Consider the following 17801-nt stretch of genomic DNA (forward strand, 5'->3'; position numbering starts at 1 on the left):
GTCTTAATATCAAATAATTGCCTTTTGTAAAATCTGAAAAACCTGTTTGACCTGTACAAAGACCAGGCATTTGTTATTATTGTAAATAAGAAAAGCAGGTGCTTATTTTTCAGAGGGATTCAGGGTTGTCAACATTCATAACCTCTTTGTGGTTTTTAGAGCTATTTTCCAACCCCCAAATGGCCACAGAACTTTAACTCAAACAGTGGCAAATGGCAAATAAAGTGAGTAGTAATAATGTGTTATAAGTATTTTATTTTTTTAAAGTTTTCCAAATGAATGAATCTCTGCCATGCAGATTAAGAGCACACCAACCTACAGTGAGAAAAACAGACATCACTTGTAACTATCAACTGAGCATTTTCTGACCATCCATTCTGATGGTCTACCTATATTAATATCTGTGGAGAATTTGAAATAATTTAGAGGGATAAGATACCTGCCTTTGAGATATTTTCAAAACCAAAGCACATTTGGTATAACCAGAGTCTAGTTGTGAGAAATAGATTAACATCTTTGTTTTTAATGAGATAAAGAATATGGCCAACTAAAAAGTTTCAGCCATAAGATATGGGAGGCAGAGGAAAACGAAGTCAAAGATGACTCCAAGGTCACAAATATGGAAAGAAAATAACAAGGTCCGGAAATAATCAAAAGTTTTATTAGGGACTTTCAGCTGGGGAGAGGAAGACTGGCGAATGCAACAATTAGCTCTGTGTTTTCCTGCCTGTGTGGGACTGGACCAGATGGTGCCTTCCACCTCTGCAAGCTATGATTCACATCTAATTTGAGATATCAGTTATCTCTGTATCTTAGTGGAGCTATCCTAAAGAAAACAAGGCAAGTAGGCAAAGTCACATGGCTAGTAAGTGATAAAAAAAAAAATCTGAATTCAAAACCCTTTTTTAAACCACTGTACAAACTGTCTCCCTTGATGTTCTTATCTGAGACTACCAATAAGATATGTAAAAGATACCCATGTCACTTATATACAAGATATGTAACATTTATGTACAAGATAGTGTGTATTTTCTTATCACCTTAACTAATTTTTTGCTATATATAGTTAGATACTCTGGTTTGTCTAGATATGTGTCTATATCAGTGAGAAAGTATGAAATATGTGTAACTAAAAATAATATCTAGTATATAAATTTCAAGGAAAGAATAGCAATTAAAGTAATAAATTAGCATTCATATTTTGAAAAAACAATGATATTATCACCTCAATTGAAGACTTCTTTGAATGCAGGTGTCCCTACTTTAAAATGTAACTAGGCCTAAATCACTATTGTGACATGCAATATATATATAAAATGAAAATGTTTATGATCATAATTCAAATATTCACATTTAATGAAAACACTCCAATGTATAAATTATTACAATTCTCAAGGGTCACATGGCCATAGTTTGAGATTTAGCCATAATAGAAATATTTTGAATTTGTACATGATCCTAAGAAATTTGTAATTCTTTAATATTTATTTCTATTACACACCTTTTCATGAAGAAGAGAAGGGGGGAAATGACCCTACTGCTAGGCAGGAAAATGAATTTTCTAATTTCTTCTGTCTACCTAGAAATTTCTCATATGAAGATCTCCAGGAGAGGTATTTCACTTTGGACCACGGGAGAAAACAACTGAGAAAAACCAGAGCTCTGACATCCAGACCCTGAAACCTTAGGTGACATTCCATGAGCATCTAGCACAGAGTAATTGTGTCTGTCAGGTGGAGCCATGGTAGAGTGTGGAAATTACACGGCCCCCAGGACAGCACTTTCATTTTCATAGGGACATGTATCAGTGGCCATAATCAGCTAACAGCCTGGATGAGAGAGATCTCAGGACTCCATTATGATCAAGAAATAGACACGCTTTCTGGGAGCATATGGCTGTCCTGTTTTAGGTGCAGCCTCTCAAACAGCAGGGCTGCGATACCATGGATACCACACCTCTTGCCCATATTTGCACTTAATATGTTATTTCATTTTATTTGTTTGCCTAAGGAGGGGGCAAATAGCATTTGCACTAAGGCTTTGGTAAATGAGTCGATAATGTTTAAATAATGGGGAGAATGGCATGCTATGTGCTAAAGAGTAGAAGAGTCTCTGAGAGGAGAAAGAATGGGGCTCCTGCATGAATCCACAGCTGCGCTTGAGATCCCTCTACATTTTCTGTCGCAATAGGGTCAGGATTTCCCTGTTGTCTTATTTTCTTCTCTCTGGAAGTCCATTCCTCTAAAACACACTTGCCTGGAGCTGAGATCACAGCAACTGTGCTCCTTTATTTGATCCTGGACGTATTTGGTATTTTTTATTCTGTGAATTTCATATTCTGGACTTGGTAAATCTTGGACGTTTTGGGACAGAGAAGCTGTGTTGAGAGTAGAAAACCAGGATGCGCTAGAGAACAGGGCCTGACAAGGAAGATTGTTTCTTCTAAGAAAAGGACCATCCCTATTCTTCATTCTCCAGGGAAAGGACACTTGACCTTTGCCATAGTCAGGGTTTTGGGCTGACAGGTGCTGGTCACTGCAGGGGGGTTCTCTGGTGGAGGGATAACAGAGGCCAAGGGAGAGAGAGGCAAGAGGGCAATAAGGAAAGAGTCTGAAGAAATAAGGAAGTAACAGTAAAAGGAATGAGTTGGATCCTCTGTAGGACAGAATGTACGAATTTGGTCATTTCAGGAAACACAAATTAAAAGGGACAAAAAAAAGTAATCCTAGTGTAGGTCATCCAGTCATTGTATGTTAAACCTACTACCAGGCATCAGAATCACGGAAGTGCTTGGGAAAGAGCTGGTGTATGCCATACTGTAACTTCAGCATTAGAATGAGAAATACTCTTGAAATTATCATTATTAGCATATTTTCAAGTTTAGGGGAAGAAAAACCGCGGAGACTACGCTAAAATATTTTTCATTACAGAGTGCACTGTAGAAACTCGACTAAATTAGCACTGAATACTTTTTTTAGGGATTAGGAGTTACTGAATTTTGGTAAAGGCTATCAAGAAGAGAGAGTGAGAGCATATTAGATCTGGCATTAGAAAAGGTTGGAGGGAAAACTGGATATATAGGAGCCTACCTGCCAATTATGAAAACCATTCTTTGACCATGGATTGACAGCAAAAATTAAATTTGCAATCGGGGGAAAAAAACCTATGTTCTTGTCTCAGTTTTAAGACTTACTGACTGTGGCACATATTTTCATTTCTCTGAGACTATTTCTTTATCTGTACCTATAAATGGCTCTTTAAATTTCTTTATTATTTTCATCATTACTGATATGACACATGTTCACCAAGTAAAAGGGAAACAAGTGTACATTTGGTTTTATATACATATAATGCATATGCATTTAATTATGCATATCTGAACATTGGCTGGTTTTGATTTCAATATTGGTTCTAAAATGAAGAAATATAGAATTCACTTGCTAAAAGTGGTATCAGAATCTTATGCTGTATCTTAAATCATGCCATTTTATTACTTAGTACTTCTTATCAATTTTTTATTCTTTATTACTCTGCTTTTGTATCATTGCTGGTGTCTCAAGAAGGCATTCTCTTTATCTGATTGACAACCACACCAGAGTATGGGTCCTTCTGAATTTGCACTGTAGAAGTAAAACTGACTAGCTTTTCTTGAGCTTCAAAAATTGTACCTTTAGGACAGTAGGGAATGTGAAAATCAGTCACACAAAGAACAACAAAACCATTTGGGATGCTGAATCTGAAGAAGAGAATTCTAATGGGAGAAGTAAGAATTTTATCAAAGAATTGGGATGGCATCATGCAGAGAAAGGACCTGATTTATTTGTTGTAGTTCCAGTTGGTAGAACTGAGTAGATTTGGGCTTAATAATTTGAAGGAGTTATATTTCGTATATAACGGTCAGGCAGGAGTGGTGGAAAGAGCATACATTTGTAGTCAGCACTAAGTTAAATCTGAATTCTGTACTGGAGTCTTAGCTTTCCCATATTTAATATGGAAGTTATTACTGCATTGTGGAAGCCAGTGGAAGTGGTAAGAGGTAAAAGTATTAGTTTGGGTTAAATTTTCTTAATCTCTAAAGTCTAAGAGACAAATAAAAAGCAAAGAGAGAGGAAAAGAAGAATAAAATAAAATTCTGATAAAACCAAATTTAGACAAAGGAGAGACTAAAAATGTGGGAAATGTAGAAAAAAATAAGATCTAAACTGAAATATATTAGTAATTACATTAAATATTGAAGTTCTAAATATTCCAACTAAAAGACAAATATTGTCCAACTGAATTTTTTGAATCTATTACTTACAAGAGGTACACCTTATATATAAGGATACTGAAAGGTCGAAAAGTAAAAGGATGAACAAATCAACCCTACAGACAGTCAGAAGAAAGCTGGTGTAGCCATACTAATCTCAGAGAAATTGGATAAATTTATTAATACAAGAAATATTACTTTAGATTAAAAATGGACATTTCATAAAAGTGGTCTATTCAGCAAGATGTAAAAATTCTAAATTGTGTGCATCTACTAGCATAGCTTCCAAGTGCATCTAATAAGTACCAAAAATTGACAAAGAAATAGAAAATTTCACAGAGTAGGAGACTTTAGCATATCTGATAGAACAAGCAAACAAAAATTTAGTAAAAATAGAGAAAAACAACTTGACCCAATTGAAATAATACAGACTACTATACACAACAACTGCAGAACACACCATGTTTTCATGTGACCATATATATGGTTGTATTTTTTAATCTCAACAATCTTCAAAAGACTGTATATCAAGCAGGGTGTGCACTGTAACTAGAGTTGAATTCAACTAAAAATCAATAAAAGAAAGAAAACTAGAAAACTCCCAAACATAAGGAAATTAAACAATATGCTTCTAAATAATCCCTAGGATAAATAAGAAATCTCAATGAAAATTATAAAATATTTTGAACTTAATGAAAATACTTTTCAAAACTCAGGGGGTGTTGTTCTATTAATAAGATTGTCTACAAGAGAGTGATAGAGAAATTGTTGATAGTTACACTTAAGAAAGTGTTGGAGATAATACAGATTAAATTTAAATGTGCATTGTGTTTGCAGCCATTACATTATATATGGGCAAAAAAAAATTGAGGAAATGTTCTTCCAGGATTCAAAAACTATTATCCAGTTCATCAAAGAAGTCATTCATGTCATTGTTAAATGGTGTATGTCGTTGTTTCACTTTCGGTTTATTAAATATCAACCAACATTCATGTTGAAACTACACTTGTTCATCTATGATGTAAGCTATTTCTTTGCTGAATTGGTTAGTAACTAAGCATTTATTTGGAGTCTAATTTTTTCAAAACATGGTTGAATCTCACCTATAAGTTAAAAATGCAAGAGTTCAGCAAAAATCAACAAAAGTATTCCACAAGAATCAATTAGCTACATGGAATTAACAATAAAGAGTAATGCATATTTTATTATTAATTCTGAATTATGTGCTACATATCCTTCATATCAGTAAAATTTATAACTTTTGTATGTGTATATATGCATACAATTTTTTGATACTCAGTTTCTAGCATGCCATTGGATATAGTGTTCTATTTACATAATAAACTTTATGTAAAACTCTCTGGCCATCTCAAATCATATAAGATCATAGCAGTAAGGGAACCGAAAGGCCAATCACTCCTCATTTTGCTAATGTGAAAATCCAGACGCTTAGAGTCAAGTGGCTCACTCAAAATTGCCCAACTCTTTAGAGAGAACAAAGCTGTGAAGTAGGAAAGAAAGTCTAAGACTTCACAAAGAGGTGACCTAAGTGCTAAAGTAATTTCAAACTAAAAAGTTGGCTTTCTAACGGTAGGGAATATAAATTTTTCTACAAATTATTAGCAGAGAGAAAAGGAGGAACAAATCCTATTTCTAATAAGTTTTGTGATGTTCTGGTCTAAATCAAAACCAATAAATTGCCATTGTAATCCATTTTATAACACCTTGCATTTATTTCTTCCCTCTGAAGTTGAAAAGTTTAATTTAAAATCTGTCTAAAAGCAATAAATATTGCACAGCTACTATAATCCCACAAAAAGAACATTTTAAGAACACAGTTCTCTGAATGCATATCCAAAATTTATAAACATCCCATCTGAGATGATAAAGATTTTTGGCAATGAAAAGCAACCTGCTTAAACTCATAAGGACTTAAAAAGGGAACTCCAGAACAGCATTGTATGGGAAAATTAGAGGAGGTATAATAATTTACAGGACTTTTTAAACTGAAATTTAACATATATGATCTACACTACATTATGAAAAGATTCTGGGAAGATTAAAAAGTGAAAGTGTTGTAGGTAGAAAAACCGAGCAAGTATATATAGGTCCACAATGAAAGAACAGAAAGATTAAGCTTTCATCCTTATCTTGGCTGCTGGAGACCTCAGCAGAGGCTTTGTGGTGGAAGATGACAGGATGCAGGCTGGATATTTATTGCAGAGCTGGGTGGCCACCATGTTCGTCACCACACCCAGATGCTCCAAGCTCTTCTCCACCATGGCAGAAGAGAAGTGGCATCCCATGAGTTTCATTCCCCATTAAGCTGGACAGAGACAGACAGTTGTCACAGTCCATTTCCACATCAATATCTGATTCACATGATAAAATGGAAGACATCTGTTACTCAATTTTGTTGAAGATCATAACAACTTCCCACTTTACAGATTAACTCTGACTAAAACATGTTATAGTCTGGAACTCGTGTTAACATTGCCACACTTAGTAAGTTGTGTTAAAACAACATCAAGTGAGCCAGCACAAAGTGTCAAGATCCTGGGGTCCCATCTGGACTCTGCCTCTTCCTACCTGAGTGACCTTGGGCAAGCTTCAGCTTTCCCATCTATAAGCAGGGATGATAATAATAGTACCTTTCTAATAACGTTGTTGTGAACATGGGTTAATATGTGTCATGTACTCTTAGAACAGAGCCTGACATAGTATAAGCACTTAGCAGGTGTTAGCAATTAGCCCTGTATTTTATATAGGAATATTAACAAAAGGAATGGCTTGCAAAACAAAGTGAATTTATTCACAAGGTGGAAATTTAAATATTTTATTACAATCACACACATTCTATTTTAGAGATTAAAATTTCTTTACAGGTCAAAAGTTAGTAAAGTATATTTGAAATTAACACCTCCCCTCTCACACCTTTAATCATACACCACTTCCCTAGAAAATCCACATACCTGAATAATGCTGAAAGAGTGAGGTGGAAGGAGAGAGAGAGAGATCAACCTAGCATCTTGGGATGTTTTATGCAATGAGATCAGAGATCTAAATTAAATGCTGGCGAATACTATTGAAAAGCATGATGTGAGCTGTTTGCTACATTTAGTACAGCAGCTGGGTATTATCCTGGACAGCTCACCACATTTCTGATCACAAATATCCTTGGAGAGTTTAGTGTATATTCTAAAAGAAGTGCACTCCTTCTGTTTGGTCATTTGGTCTCTTCTCAGATTCATTCTCTCTTTCTGTCTCTCTCTTCCTTTCTCTCACTCACTCTTTCTTTCTCTCTCTCTCTCTCTCTATATAAATACATACATATATACATACCTATAATTATGTATGTGTATGTAGTTATAACCTTATATGTATATATATATTGGCAGTAGTGTACCATAAAGGATAAAGCATAAACAAATCAAACTATATAATTTATTATTGATCTTTAATAAAAATATTAACAGTATATTTGTCTCTTTATTTAGGAATAGAGAAGCTTGCACAAAAAGGGAAATCATTGTCCCCTTTAGCAAGTATAACTGGAATATCACTCTTTTTGATTTTATCCATGTGTCTTCTCCTCTTATGGAAAAAGTATCAACCCTACAAAGGTACGTTAAAATTAGAAAAAAAATTAAATAGTTTTATATGTGTACTCAAAAGTATCTTACTGTGTTTTTTTCTTTCTTGATTATAGTTATAAAACAGAAGCTAGAAGGCAGGTAATGCATATGTTTCTATGAAAATAATGTTTTTCTTAAATGCTTTTCCCTCAATGATTAAGACTGACAGAAATGCCAATTTGTCTTTTCAGGCCAGAAACAGAATACAGGAAAGCGCAGACATTTTCAGGTAATGGTCAGGCTGAAAAGGGCTTTTATCAATGTTAATGTGTATTAATTAATATTGTTGATATCAATTATTTCATATAATGTACTGTTGATATAACAGAATTCACATGAGGTAATACTGGCAATCCCTTGGTGGGATTTCTGCCTTCACTTCACCAAGTGCTATCCCTTGTATTTGTTTTATCTAAGTCATAGAAGTCTGTAAGATAAGCCTGAAAGGCACTTTCAACTCCATTCTACAGACAGGAGAACCAAGGCTCAGAGAGGTTGTCACTTGCCCACCATCACTGAGTTCTGCTGAATCCTGTTCCATTTTTTTAATTCTTATTTTTTATTAAACTGTGGTCGATTTACAATTTTAGTTTTAGGTGTACAGTAAAGCAATTCAGTTATACATATACATACATGTATATATTTTCAGTTTCTTTACCATTACAGCTCCTTACAAGAAATTGAATATAGGTCCCTGTGCTATAGAGTAGGCCCTTGTTGTTTATCTCTTTTATATGTAGTAGTTAGAATCCTGTTCCATTGATCTTATTATTATTTTGAAAATGCCCAGCAATTCTCTCACTGTGTCAATTCCTAAGGCTGGAGCTCCATCCCAGGGAGAAGAAGAAAGGTTTGACAGGTGTGCTGCTGCTTTGTCCCCAGCGGTGCCCCTCACTGCTGACTTCTGACTCCCCACTGAGTCACAGTGATAAGTTAACGACGGGGCTTCTGCTCAGACCTCAGGGTCACAGGAACTGAGTTTCTGTCCTATATATACCACTTGCCCCTAATATTGCCTTGGGAAAATTGATTATTTTTCCTGACCTCTACTCATCTATACAATAGAGATCATAACTTCAGCCCAGTGTTGCTCTGAGAATTAAATGCAATGACGTAGATGGAGTGTCTAATATGATGCCCAGATGCTTAGTCAATGTGGGTCTTCTTCCTCTTATCCACTCCTTTCTCACAAATGACAGAATGTCAGGTTTCAGGGAGGCCCCAGAGACCATCTGGTTCCTGCCAACCACCCACTTCTGTCATTTTACAGATGATAGTTTAGGTGATATTGCACTTGTATTATATTTTGTATGTACGGGCAGCTATAGTTTTTATCTATTCTTATGAGTCCTGGTGGTGTCTGATAGATGTAGCAGAGAACTGTAGATACTATGGGTAGAGTAAGAGCTGCTGTGACTGCCAGACTGAAGCTTTAGCGTCCCAAGTCTCTGGTACCTGAGTGTTACAAAGGACAAGCCTGCCCACGTGTGTTTATTTGAATATACGATACACTGTTCCCACATCAGACTTGAAAAATAATTGTCCCAGTTCAGTTTCAATTTTCAACTTCAAAAGGAGTGATTTCCAACACTACTTAGTGGCAACATGACTACAGGGGATTAGGAAATGTTCAACTGGTTTTATACACCTACCACTTGAAGCAAACGATAAAGGTAAGTTTTATAACATTTTAAAAAAAAATAGCAATTCAAGGCATTTGGTTTGTAAGTAGTATTTGTTTTCCATTTCAGGCCATGAAGATGCTTTGGATGACTTTGGAATATATGAATTTGTTGCTTTTCCAGATGCTTCTGGTGTTCCCAGGGTTGGTTTTCCTAGTGGCTGATTAGCCCAGAAGTAGCATTCTGCTTCACCAGAGGTGTAAGCAGCCTTTATTTAAACACATGGGCGGTGTGGTCAGATAGCTGCATTACCCTGAGCAGTGTTTATTCACTCTGTAATGAATGACATTGCCGGATCTGAGGGGCTAAATCGTCTTTCTCAGCCTCTATCTGTAACGCTAACACAAATAAGGAAGTTACATTGACTGATAAACAGCTCAGTGAAGAGAGAATTAAATAGGTTGAAAATCAAGAGAACTGAATAAATAGGGGACAGAGAGACCCTGGTTTAAATCATTCTACACCATTTTGATGACTGCAGCCTTTTGCTTGACTGACTCTCTTATTCAGTTTCCCCTTCATTTCCCCTTCATATCTCCTGAGGATACTGCAAAGACAATTGATTATACCATTGAAAGTACCTTATGCTCTTCAGAAGAAAGTTACCATATAAAGCCAGAGTATGCAGGTACATATCTGTATTTTTATCCTAAAGGTGCATGAGATATGAAAGGGAGAACAGTCAATACCATTTTTTTCAGTTTGCACAGACAAGGTCTTTTAAAGCAATCAGTTTGGTTTAACAGACATGCAGAATGTTTCTCTGAGTTAATCAGCTCATTGACATTTTTATAGATTTGTGCATAACCGACCTTTCCTCTGCTTTCTTATTCCCCTATGATTGTTCACTTAAGGAAGGGGCCAGAAATGGACTAGTTGCTTCTGGGCGTTCTCATTTCTTTTTTTAAAAAGAACTATTTGTCGTTAGGGATTGGTTATCCCAACTTGATCAGAGAATTCTATCAATGTGTAAGGTTCATCCAGTAAGTTACTTAGCCACAGGCTTTATTTCTCAAGTGCCATGCAAGTAACGGAGGATTGATTGATTTCACCCTCCTGTGGGTGGGTCATAGCACCAGTGCCCCCCTCATCACAAGTGAAGGGCAGAACTGCATTGCAAAATCTTTCAATGTCCTGTTCAGTCTCAGATAGGGAGGATTGGCTCACCCTTCACTTCTACAACAAAAAGACAAAAATAAATATTTGGTGGATCAGTTATTTCAGACAGCTTCTCACCATGACAGAAAGCACTCCTCTCAGGTGTGTCTTTTAAATGGGAGAGCAGGAAACTAGAGAGCTAATAAGCCTGAGAATTGAATTTCTAAACTCAAAAGTTTCTTCACTTAAAATAATGCATAGTTTTTATTCTTAGGAATACATTAGAAAAGAGTGAGATCTGTGTAAGAAACTTTAAACTTAGCCTTACAATTAATCAGTACTCAGTTTAAGGATTTTGTTGAGAGGCCCTCTATTTGCACAAAATTCACAGTTCTAAAGAACTGAGGCAGAGAAATGAGCGCTTGATTGCATATCAAGCCCCGTTTATTTCTGTCATAAGTAGATTTGGAACCAGGCCCATCTTCAAAGCTGAAAACTCCTGAGAAATCAGCTGAGGTCCTTCAGTAACAGTTCCAGGTGCTTTGAGGAGATGTGGGAAAACAACACCAGCAACCCAAGGAGGAGGTGGAGGACCAAACATGAGTAGGAGGATCTGTGTGAGAAACAGCCAGAAGGGCAGTTATGTGTGAAGATCAGCAGCCAAATGCAATGGCTTTGAGAAGAAAAGGAGTAATAAAAATAATGTCAAGATCTCAAAATGGAACTTAACAAGGGAAATAAATTGAATTACTAACTTTATGAGTTTTTAAAACCCAGAATCCTCTTTAAGCTTGTGGTACATGTACAGATGACTACGCCTCCTCTCTCTATTTGCTGTACATTTCATTGTCCATTTAGCACTTCTTTTTGGGAGTTGGACAGAAAGCAATGGCATGAAATGAACACATTTATTACTTGCTATCAGCTCGAATAGTAGGTTAGATGTGTAAGTCAGTCATTATCCATAGATTGCTTTTATCATAGCCCCTGAATACCTCTGTACCAAAGAAAATCAAGAGTTGACCTTAAACACAAAGTCTAAACCAAAATCCCCTTGACACAAAAATGATAGGATGAGTCACATAGCCTAGGACTGCCATAAGCACTTTAACAAGTGGAATGGAAACAAGGCAGTTTCCAGCAAAACCTAAAGCTAAGATGTTCCATTGTAACCTAGCAGGTAAAATTGGAGTGAGATAAACAACTCTTCAGATGATTTATCAAGGGCAAAATGTCTTCTAAGTGTATCTGTATAAATATAAAGGACTGAAAGTGGTCAGAAGTATGATGAAAATAGGATGAGTTTGGGATGAAGAGGGGAACCAGACTTCAGGTAAGTAATTGGAAAGCTGTGTTTACAAGAAGAACAGTATCAAGTATAGGGAATAGGAGTTAATAAAACACAAATACAAATTTCAATAAAATACATGTTGGTCTTAACCAGATAAATACACTACTATACTTTCCACATTCATCGAAGCCTTTAGTTTTTAGAGCCCGTTACTGCATTCAAACCAAAACATCTTCCTTTGTGTGTTTGTGTTTCTTGGTACTGTCTTTACTAATGTGCAGCGTGATAAGGACTTTTGTTTATTCTTTCTTCCAAACCTTCCTTGCACATATGATTGGCAAATAGTGTCAAAAAGTTAACTGAGATGTAATATAAAAGCTAATATATATGGTGTCTGACCCAAACTGTCCTGATATCTTCTTTTTTTGCTATTTTTTAATTTGTGTTATATTTCCTTTACAATACTGCCAGCTTTTTTCTTAAATGGAGGGGAAAAAAGTGATAGTTTGTCTTGTGCTGACCTCATAGCTATGCCATTGCACAGACTACCATAGGGTAAGTGCAGGGAACTGTAGCAAGGAGGAGATGGACATTGAAGGGAAGTTCAACAATTCTAATTCTCTAATCTTCACAACTTCCAGTGTTTTCAACTGTGCAGCATAATGGAAATACTATTACTATTCGGCCAATTTTTTTTAATGTGCCCCATTTTCTAGATGCCAGCTAGGTCTGTTCCAGCCTCTGACGGTGTACCAGGGCAAGATTTGCACAGTACAATTTACGAAGTTATTCAGCACATCCCTGCCCAACAGCTAGACCGTCCAGAGTAAGTATGAACTTGCATTTTTTTTAATAGAAGTACAGTCAATTACAATGTGTCAATCCCTAGTGTATAACATAATGTCCCAGTCATGCATATACATACATATATTCATTTTCATATGTATGAACTTGCATTTGATGATGCTACTTTGAAAGGGCTCAGCCTTCAGCCCCCACTATCCCCAGAGTTTGAAAGACTCAGAATAAAAAATATTAAAATAACAAATTATAGCTTCTGTACATTTGAACACACTTCCCCACCTGAAAATAATTTTATGAATTAAAACAGGCTAACACAGAAGTATCTTCTGGGGCCATGCACATGTGGCAGTCCACATCTGGCCAGTGGACTAGATGCAGAGCTCTAGAATTCAGCATTTCCCCCAATGAATCCACATCTAGGAATGAAAGGAATCTTCAGGCTGGCTCTCAATCATTATCATCAAGATAATGTTTTCAGTGGCTGATGATGATTTTCCAGTGGCTACAGTGGTTTTAGAGCCAATGATCTGTCACTATAAATAGGACCAGGAAAAAAACAAACCTGCAAAATGTGCACAACACTGTCACCATTAAATGCCCACTGCTCATAAATAGATTCAAAGCAGTCTACTCCCAGGTCATTAGAACCATGGTGAGGACTGGCCTCACAGCCAGAGAAGTAAAACCTAAGCTGAGGCCAAAGCCAGGAAACTACTTATCCAGTTAACGTCAGGGCTGACACCAAGGAGTCTCCTTCCCTCCCCAGCCGTGGAAAAACTAAGCCTACAGCCTTTTGAAATAATTAAATGAACTTCCCTTTTTTGTTGGCTGTAGCTGCCTGCAGGTGTAACTGCCACAAATCATCTTCCATCATTTCTGTATTTGTCATTTATTGACTTTGAAAAGAACATCAATAACCACACACAGGAACTTCCCCTTTGGCAAAAGAAACAGTTCTAGCAAAGTAATTCATGCACACCTCTGGGTAAATACCAAAAATAACAGCTAGCGGTGGATGAATGCATGAGAAATCGTCTTATGGGAGGAGACTCATTCCCGGGGGGGATGGGGATGATGCAGTCATTTGCGGGCTGAGTAAGTGGCCAGAGCGCCTCAGGGGACCCCTTCAGTGCATTCCTTTTGTCGCAGGGAGTCTGGAGAAAAGGAGGCAGGTAATTTAGGAGCAGACCCTGACAGAGCTGGGAGCTTTTGGTTTGAAAAGAAAAGAAAATTGCTTTACAGCATTATATTATTAATCTAGTAGAACACAATAGTGGAATAGTATTGCATGAGAGTTTAAAAAACTCTCTAAAATGATACCTAACACTCATTACTTTCTGGAATAGAATATGAAGGGATATTTTTACTGTTAAAAAGAAGAAATAGAAAGAATTTTCAGAGTATGTCTGCTTCCTGATTTTAAGATTGTATCCAGTTAAAAAATTTTACCCTATTTAAATTCATTTGTTTTTTCTATCTGTCCTTTATTCTATGTATCTTTTTTTTTTTTTCAGTTAGACTGAGGACAAACCAGATGAAAACTTGAGATTTATCTTTTAAGGCTCCCAATAATAAAATAAATGTTGATATTAAACTGTGGAATATGACAGCTACTGTTTCAGAGCACAAAAGAAAGTGATTTGGTGGATTTTGCATGTGGAAAAAAAAATGATTCCCTAAATTAAAAAAAAAAATCATCCTCTGAAACTACACTGCTTTCAGACATGAGCAATATCTTTTGAATTTCTTGGGAATATAAAACTTGATCTCAGAAATAAATCTTGTAAGTTGGAAATAAAGCAGAAAATCTCTTTTTATGCACAGAAAGGACACCAGCTATTGAGGACCTGCTTCTCCCAGGGGTGTCCACCCCAGAACACCAACTCACACTCCCAGCCCCAGTGCCTCCCCTCTCATCTCTGTGGCCACTCTCTTGTCACCTCCATCTTCCCCACCTTCTGAGGAAGTTGCCCTTTGCATGTCTTTGTCTTCCAATGACTTTACCTCCATCCTGAGATTTCTTCCCTCTCTAAATCTGCCTTCTCTTCCTCTGTAAGACCGTCTCCCTTCTCTCTAATATCTCTTTTAAATTTTCCTCCTCTTTCTCTCCTCCAACTCATAACTTTAAAAAGTGTTGTTTTCCTTGAATATGAATATATAATACCTATTCTACATTTTTACAAACAAACAAGTAGACTATTTTCTTTTTATTTCATCAGAAACTGTTTTGTACTTATTTAATTTACAATCAATCCACAAACATTTCCAGGTCAGTAACTACATGCGAGGGATAGAGACCAACTAAGACTCAGTCTCTTAAGGATTTCATAGTTTTGTAGACTCCTGTTTGCTTATTTTAACTAAAGATCGGTGGTCCTTAGTAGAATAAATATTCAATAGAGCAAACATTCCCTAAACATGCAGAAACCATTTTTCTTTACTGATTGCCTATGGGTTTTTTTTTCCTCTAAGTTCAATTAAATTTAAAGATCAATTTCATGAATAATGCAGTATTACAGGTGGTTAGTGGCTGTCCCCACCCTCAACCCCCAAAGTAAATATGCAGCTCTGGGTAAGGAACTGTAACTTACTGCTTTCTTGTACCTCTATTTGACAGTTGGTTCTGAGGTAGGAAAGACAGCTGAAGTATTTTTTATTTGGCTCTTAGACTGTTCTTTTCATTACTGCATGTGTCTATTACCTAACTGGAGTGGTGTTTAACAAATTGGTAAGTTGGCCTGGGTTCATATTCTAGTACTCAGCCCAGCTGCTTGTTTATTGAACTGCATTTCTTTGAATCCTGTCTGTTGACCTCATTAAATGCTCTGGTGCGGTTTGCTTTGAACCCGACTTGTTCACACGATATTCAAGTAAGTAGATCTTTTAGTTTCAAAAGGAATTTTTCTACAGAATTTAGTGATTGCTTATTCTTTTATACTTACTGGTTTGTAAATGTGATTTTCTTGAACTAGTTCAAAACACTCATATTGTTTGCAGCTATGGAAAGGAATAAAAGAATTTAAATTTCTTCAACCCGTAGAACTGGACATCTATAGAGAGCATTTTACGTCTCTCTTCACCAGGTGAGCATTCATGGGCAAAGTAATGCATCGGAGTTAAGTAATGAAAGCACATTTTGAAGAAAAGCAGTGGAAATATATACTTATCCGGAGTCACTGAAGAAATCAAGCCCAATACCTTTTACTCATCACGCCTTTTAATGCAGAAGAGTCATTTATAAAAATCAGACTGCAGGTTTTCCCTCCTACACACGATGCATTGTGCTATGGAGGAGCATGGTGGAGAGAGTTCTCAATGGACAGTCTTCAGCATGCTGATGGGGAGGAAGAAAAGGACAGACGAGACTTTCCAATTACTTTTTTTTTTATCAAATTCTCTACAAAGCTCAATTAATTCTAATCTATATTTTCCCTTTCATCAACACTGATTCTATCCCCTCTAACCTGTAACAGTGGAAACCTTATATTTGTAAAAGTTTCATCAGCCTTTGTATTACAAAATTCCTATTACTGTTAAGATTGCTGTATTTATTTTTTAAATTTATTCCCAAACTTCCTTCTTGCTATTTGTACCACAGAATAATAAAGATAATTGTCACAAATGCAAGACTGCGCCTTCTCTTAGATTGTCAATCACCAATGGCATTGTTGAAAAGGCTTGTAAAACACTGAAGGAAATGACTTATTAAAGTCTCATTTTTATTTTTGTTCAAGGAAAGATGGGTTCAAATAAATTATTCTGTTTTTACTTTTATATGGCCTTGATTCTTTGTCTTGTAGAGTAAATTTTACATAAAAGTCAGATTATAGAATTAGATTTTGTAATCCTTATTTCACAGTGTGCATCAAAGAGAACTACTAAAATAAGACTTTGCTTTGACATGGCTATTTAATTTTCAGGCTTGAAACTTTTACTTTATTGATTTGTAGATTCTGGGAAAGGCCTCCCTCCTTGTATTTTGCTATATTTTTTTAAAACATCAGTTAGAAACTAAGTAGTAGAGCTAAAAACCACCACTTTATAACCCCCAAATGGAGTAACTGATTCAGATAACAATTATCATTAGGTAAGCTTGTGAGGTAAAGGTACCAGATAAAACTACGAGATCCAAGGTTCAGGTTGCAGAAACTCTGTGAGGGGAAGGTGGTCTGAGGCCTAGAGAGAAGCAGGTACACAAAATGGCACAAGGCAACTGTTCAGGGTGCAGTGAAGCCCAAGAAGTGGGGACAGAATGCTCATCTGTCTTCTAGATCTTGAAGACGAAAGACAAATATTTATGTTTATTGACATTGGCTACAGACACTGACCTGGCAGTACTACTCTTTGGGATTTTATTCTGGCCAAATAAAGGTAGAAACAGCCCAAATATACAACAATGAGAGATTTTAAAATGACATAAGGTCCATTCAATGGCCTACCTTGCAACTATTAAAAAAGAACAAATATGACTACATTTTTTTTACTTGAAACCATATCTCATGGTCTATTATTTTATACAGAAGAAAGAAATCAAAATAACAACGTTCCTTTTTGAAAGTATTTCAAGTGAACCACTATATTTATACTGTACCTCCCATGTTTTTGTAGAATCACATATTTTATAGAAATCCTACAACCTACCCTTTCTTCTTTCCCGGTCTTCTTTCTCTACCACTCTTACATATCTTTTTGCCCATTGTTAAATATATAAATATGTATTTATAGATATACTTGGAATATATTTTTATATATTTATGTATATGTGTGTATACACACACACACACACACACATACTTGAAAGTGCAGAAGACTAACCATAAGACAATTAAAATTACCTGTAGAGAGTAGATCTGAAATGTTCTCATGACAAAAAAATTGTAATTATGTGCGGTGATGGAGGTGTCACTAACTTTATTATGGTAATTATTTCACAATATATATATGCACCAAATCACCACACCTTAAACTTACAAACTGTTATATGTCAATTATATCTCAATAAATGTGAAAAAATAATACAAAATCACTTGTAATCTCACCTC

General features: G+C 36.0%; 1 protein-coding gene across 6 annotated transcripts in view; it reads left to right on the forward strand.

Annotated features, from left to right (window-relative positions):
* The window catches only part of HEPACAM2 (HEPACAM family member 2), a 46618-nt gene extending 30085 nt beyond the window's left edge, over positions 1 to 16533 (forward strand). For 4 of the 6 annotated variants that reach the window (XM_032483995.1, XM_032483996.1, XM_032483992.1 and 1 more), the window contains 6 exons: positions 7747 to 7872; positions 7959 to 7983; positions 8076 to 8113; positions 9636 to 9709; positions 12672 to 12781; positions 15800 to 16533. In XM_032483995.1, the coding sequence (XP_032339886.1) occupies positions 7747 to 7872; positions 7959 to 7983; positions 8076 to 8113; positions 9636 to 9709; positions 12672 to 12781; positions 15800 to 15815 (389 nt within the window). In that variant the 3' untranslated portion in view covers positions 15816 to 16533. Of the gene's footprint in view, positions 1 to 7746; positions 7873 to 7958; positions 7984 to 8075; positions 8114 to 9635; positions 9710 to 12671; positions 12786 to 15799 lie in introns of those variants that run through there. The other 2 variants (XM_006187032.3, XM_032483993.1) reach the window with 2 other exon arrangements.
* The last annotated feature ends 1268 nt before the right edge of the window (positions 16534 to 17801 follow it).

Source organism: Camelus ferus, chromosome 7 (genome assembly GCF_009834535.1).
Source record: "Camelus ferus isolate YT-003-E chromosome 7, BCGSAC_Cfer_1.0, whole genome shotgun sequence".
NCBI lineage: Eukaryota > Metazoa > Chordata > Mammalia > Artiodactyla > Camelidae > Camelus > Camelus ferus.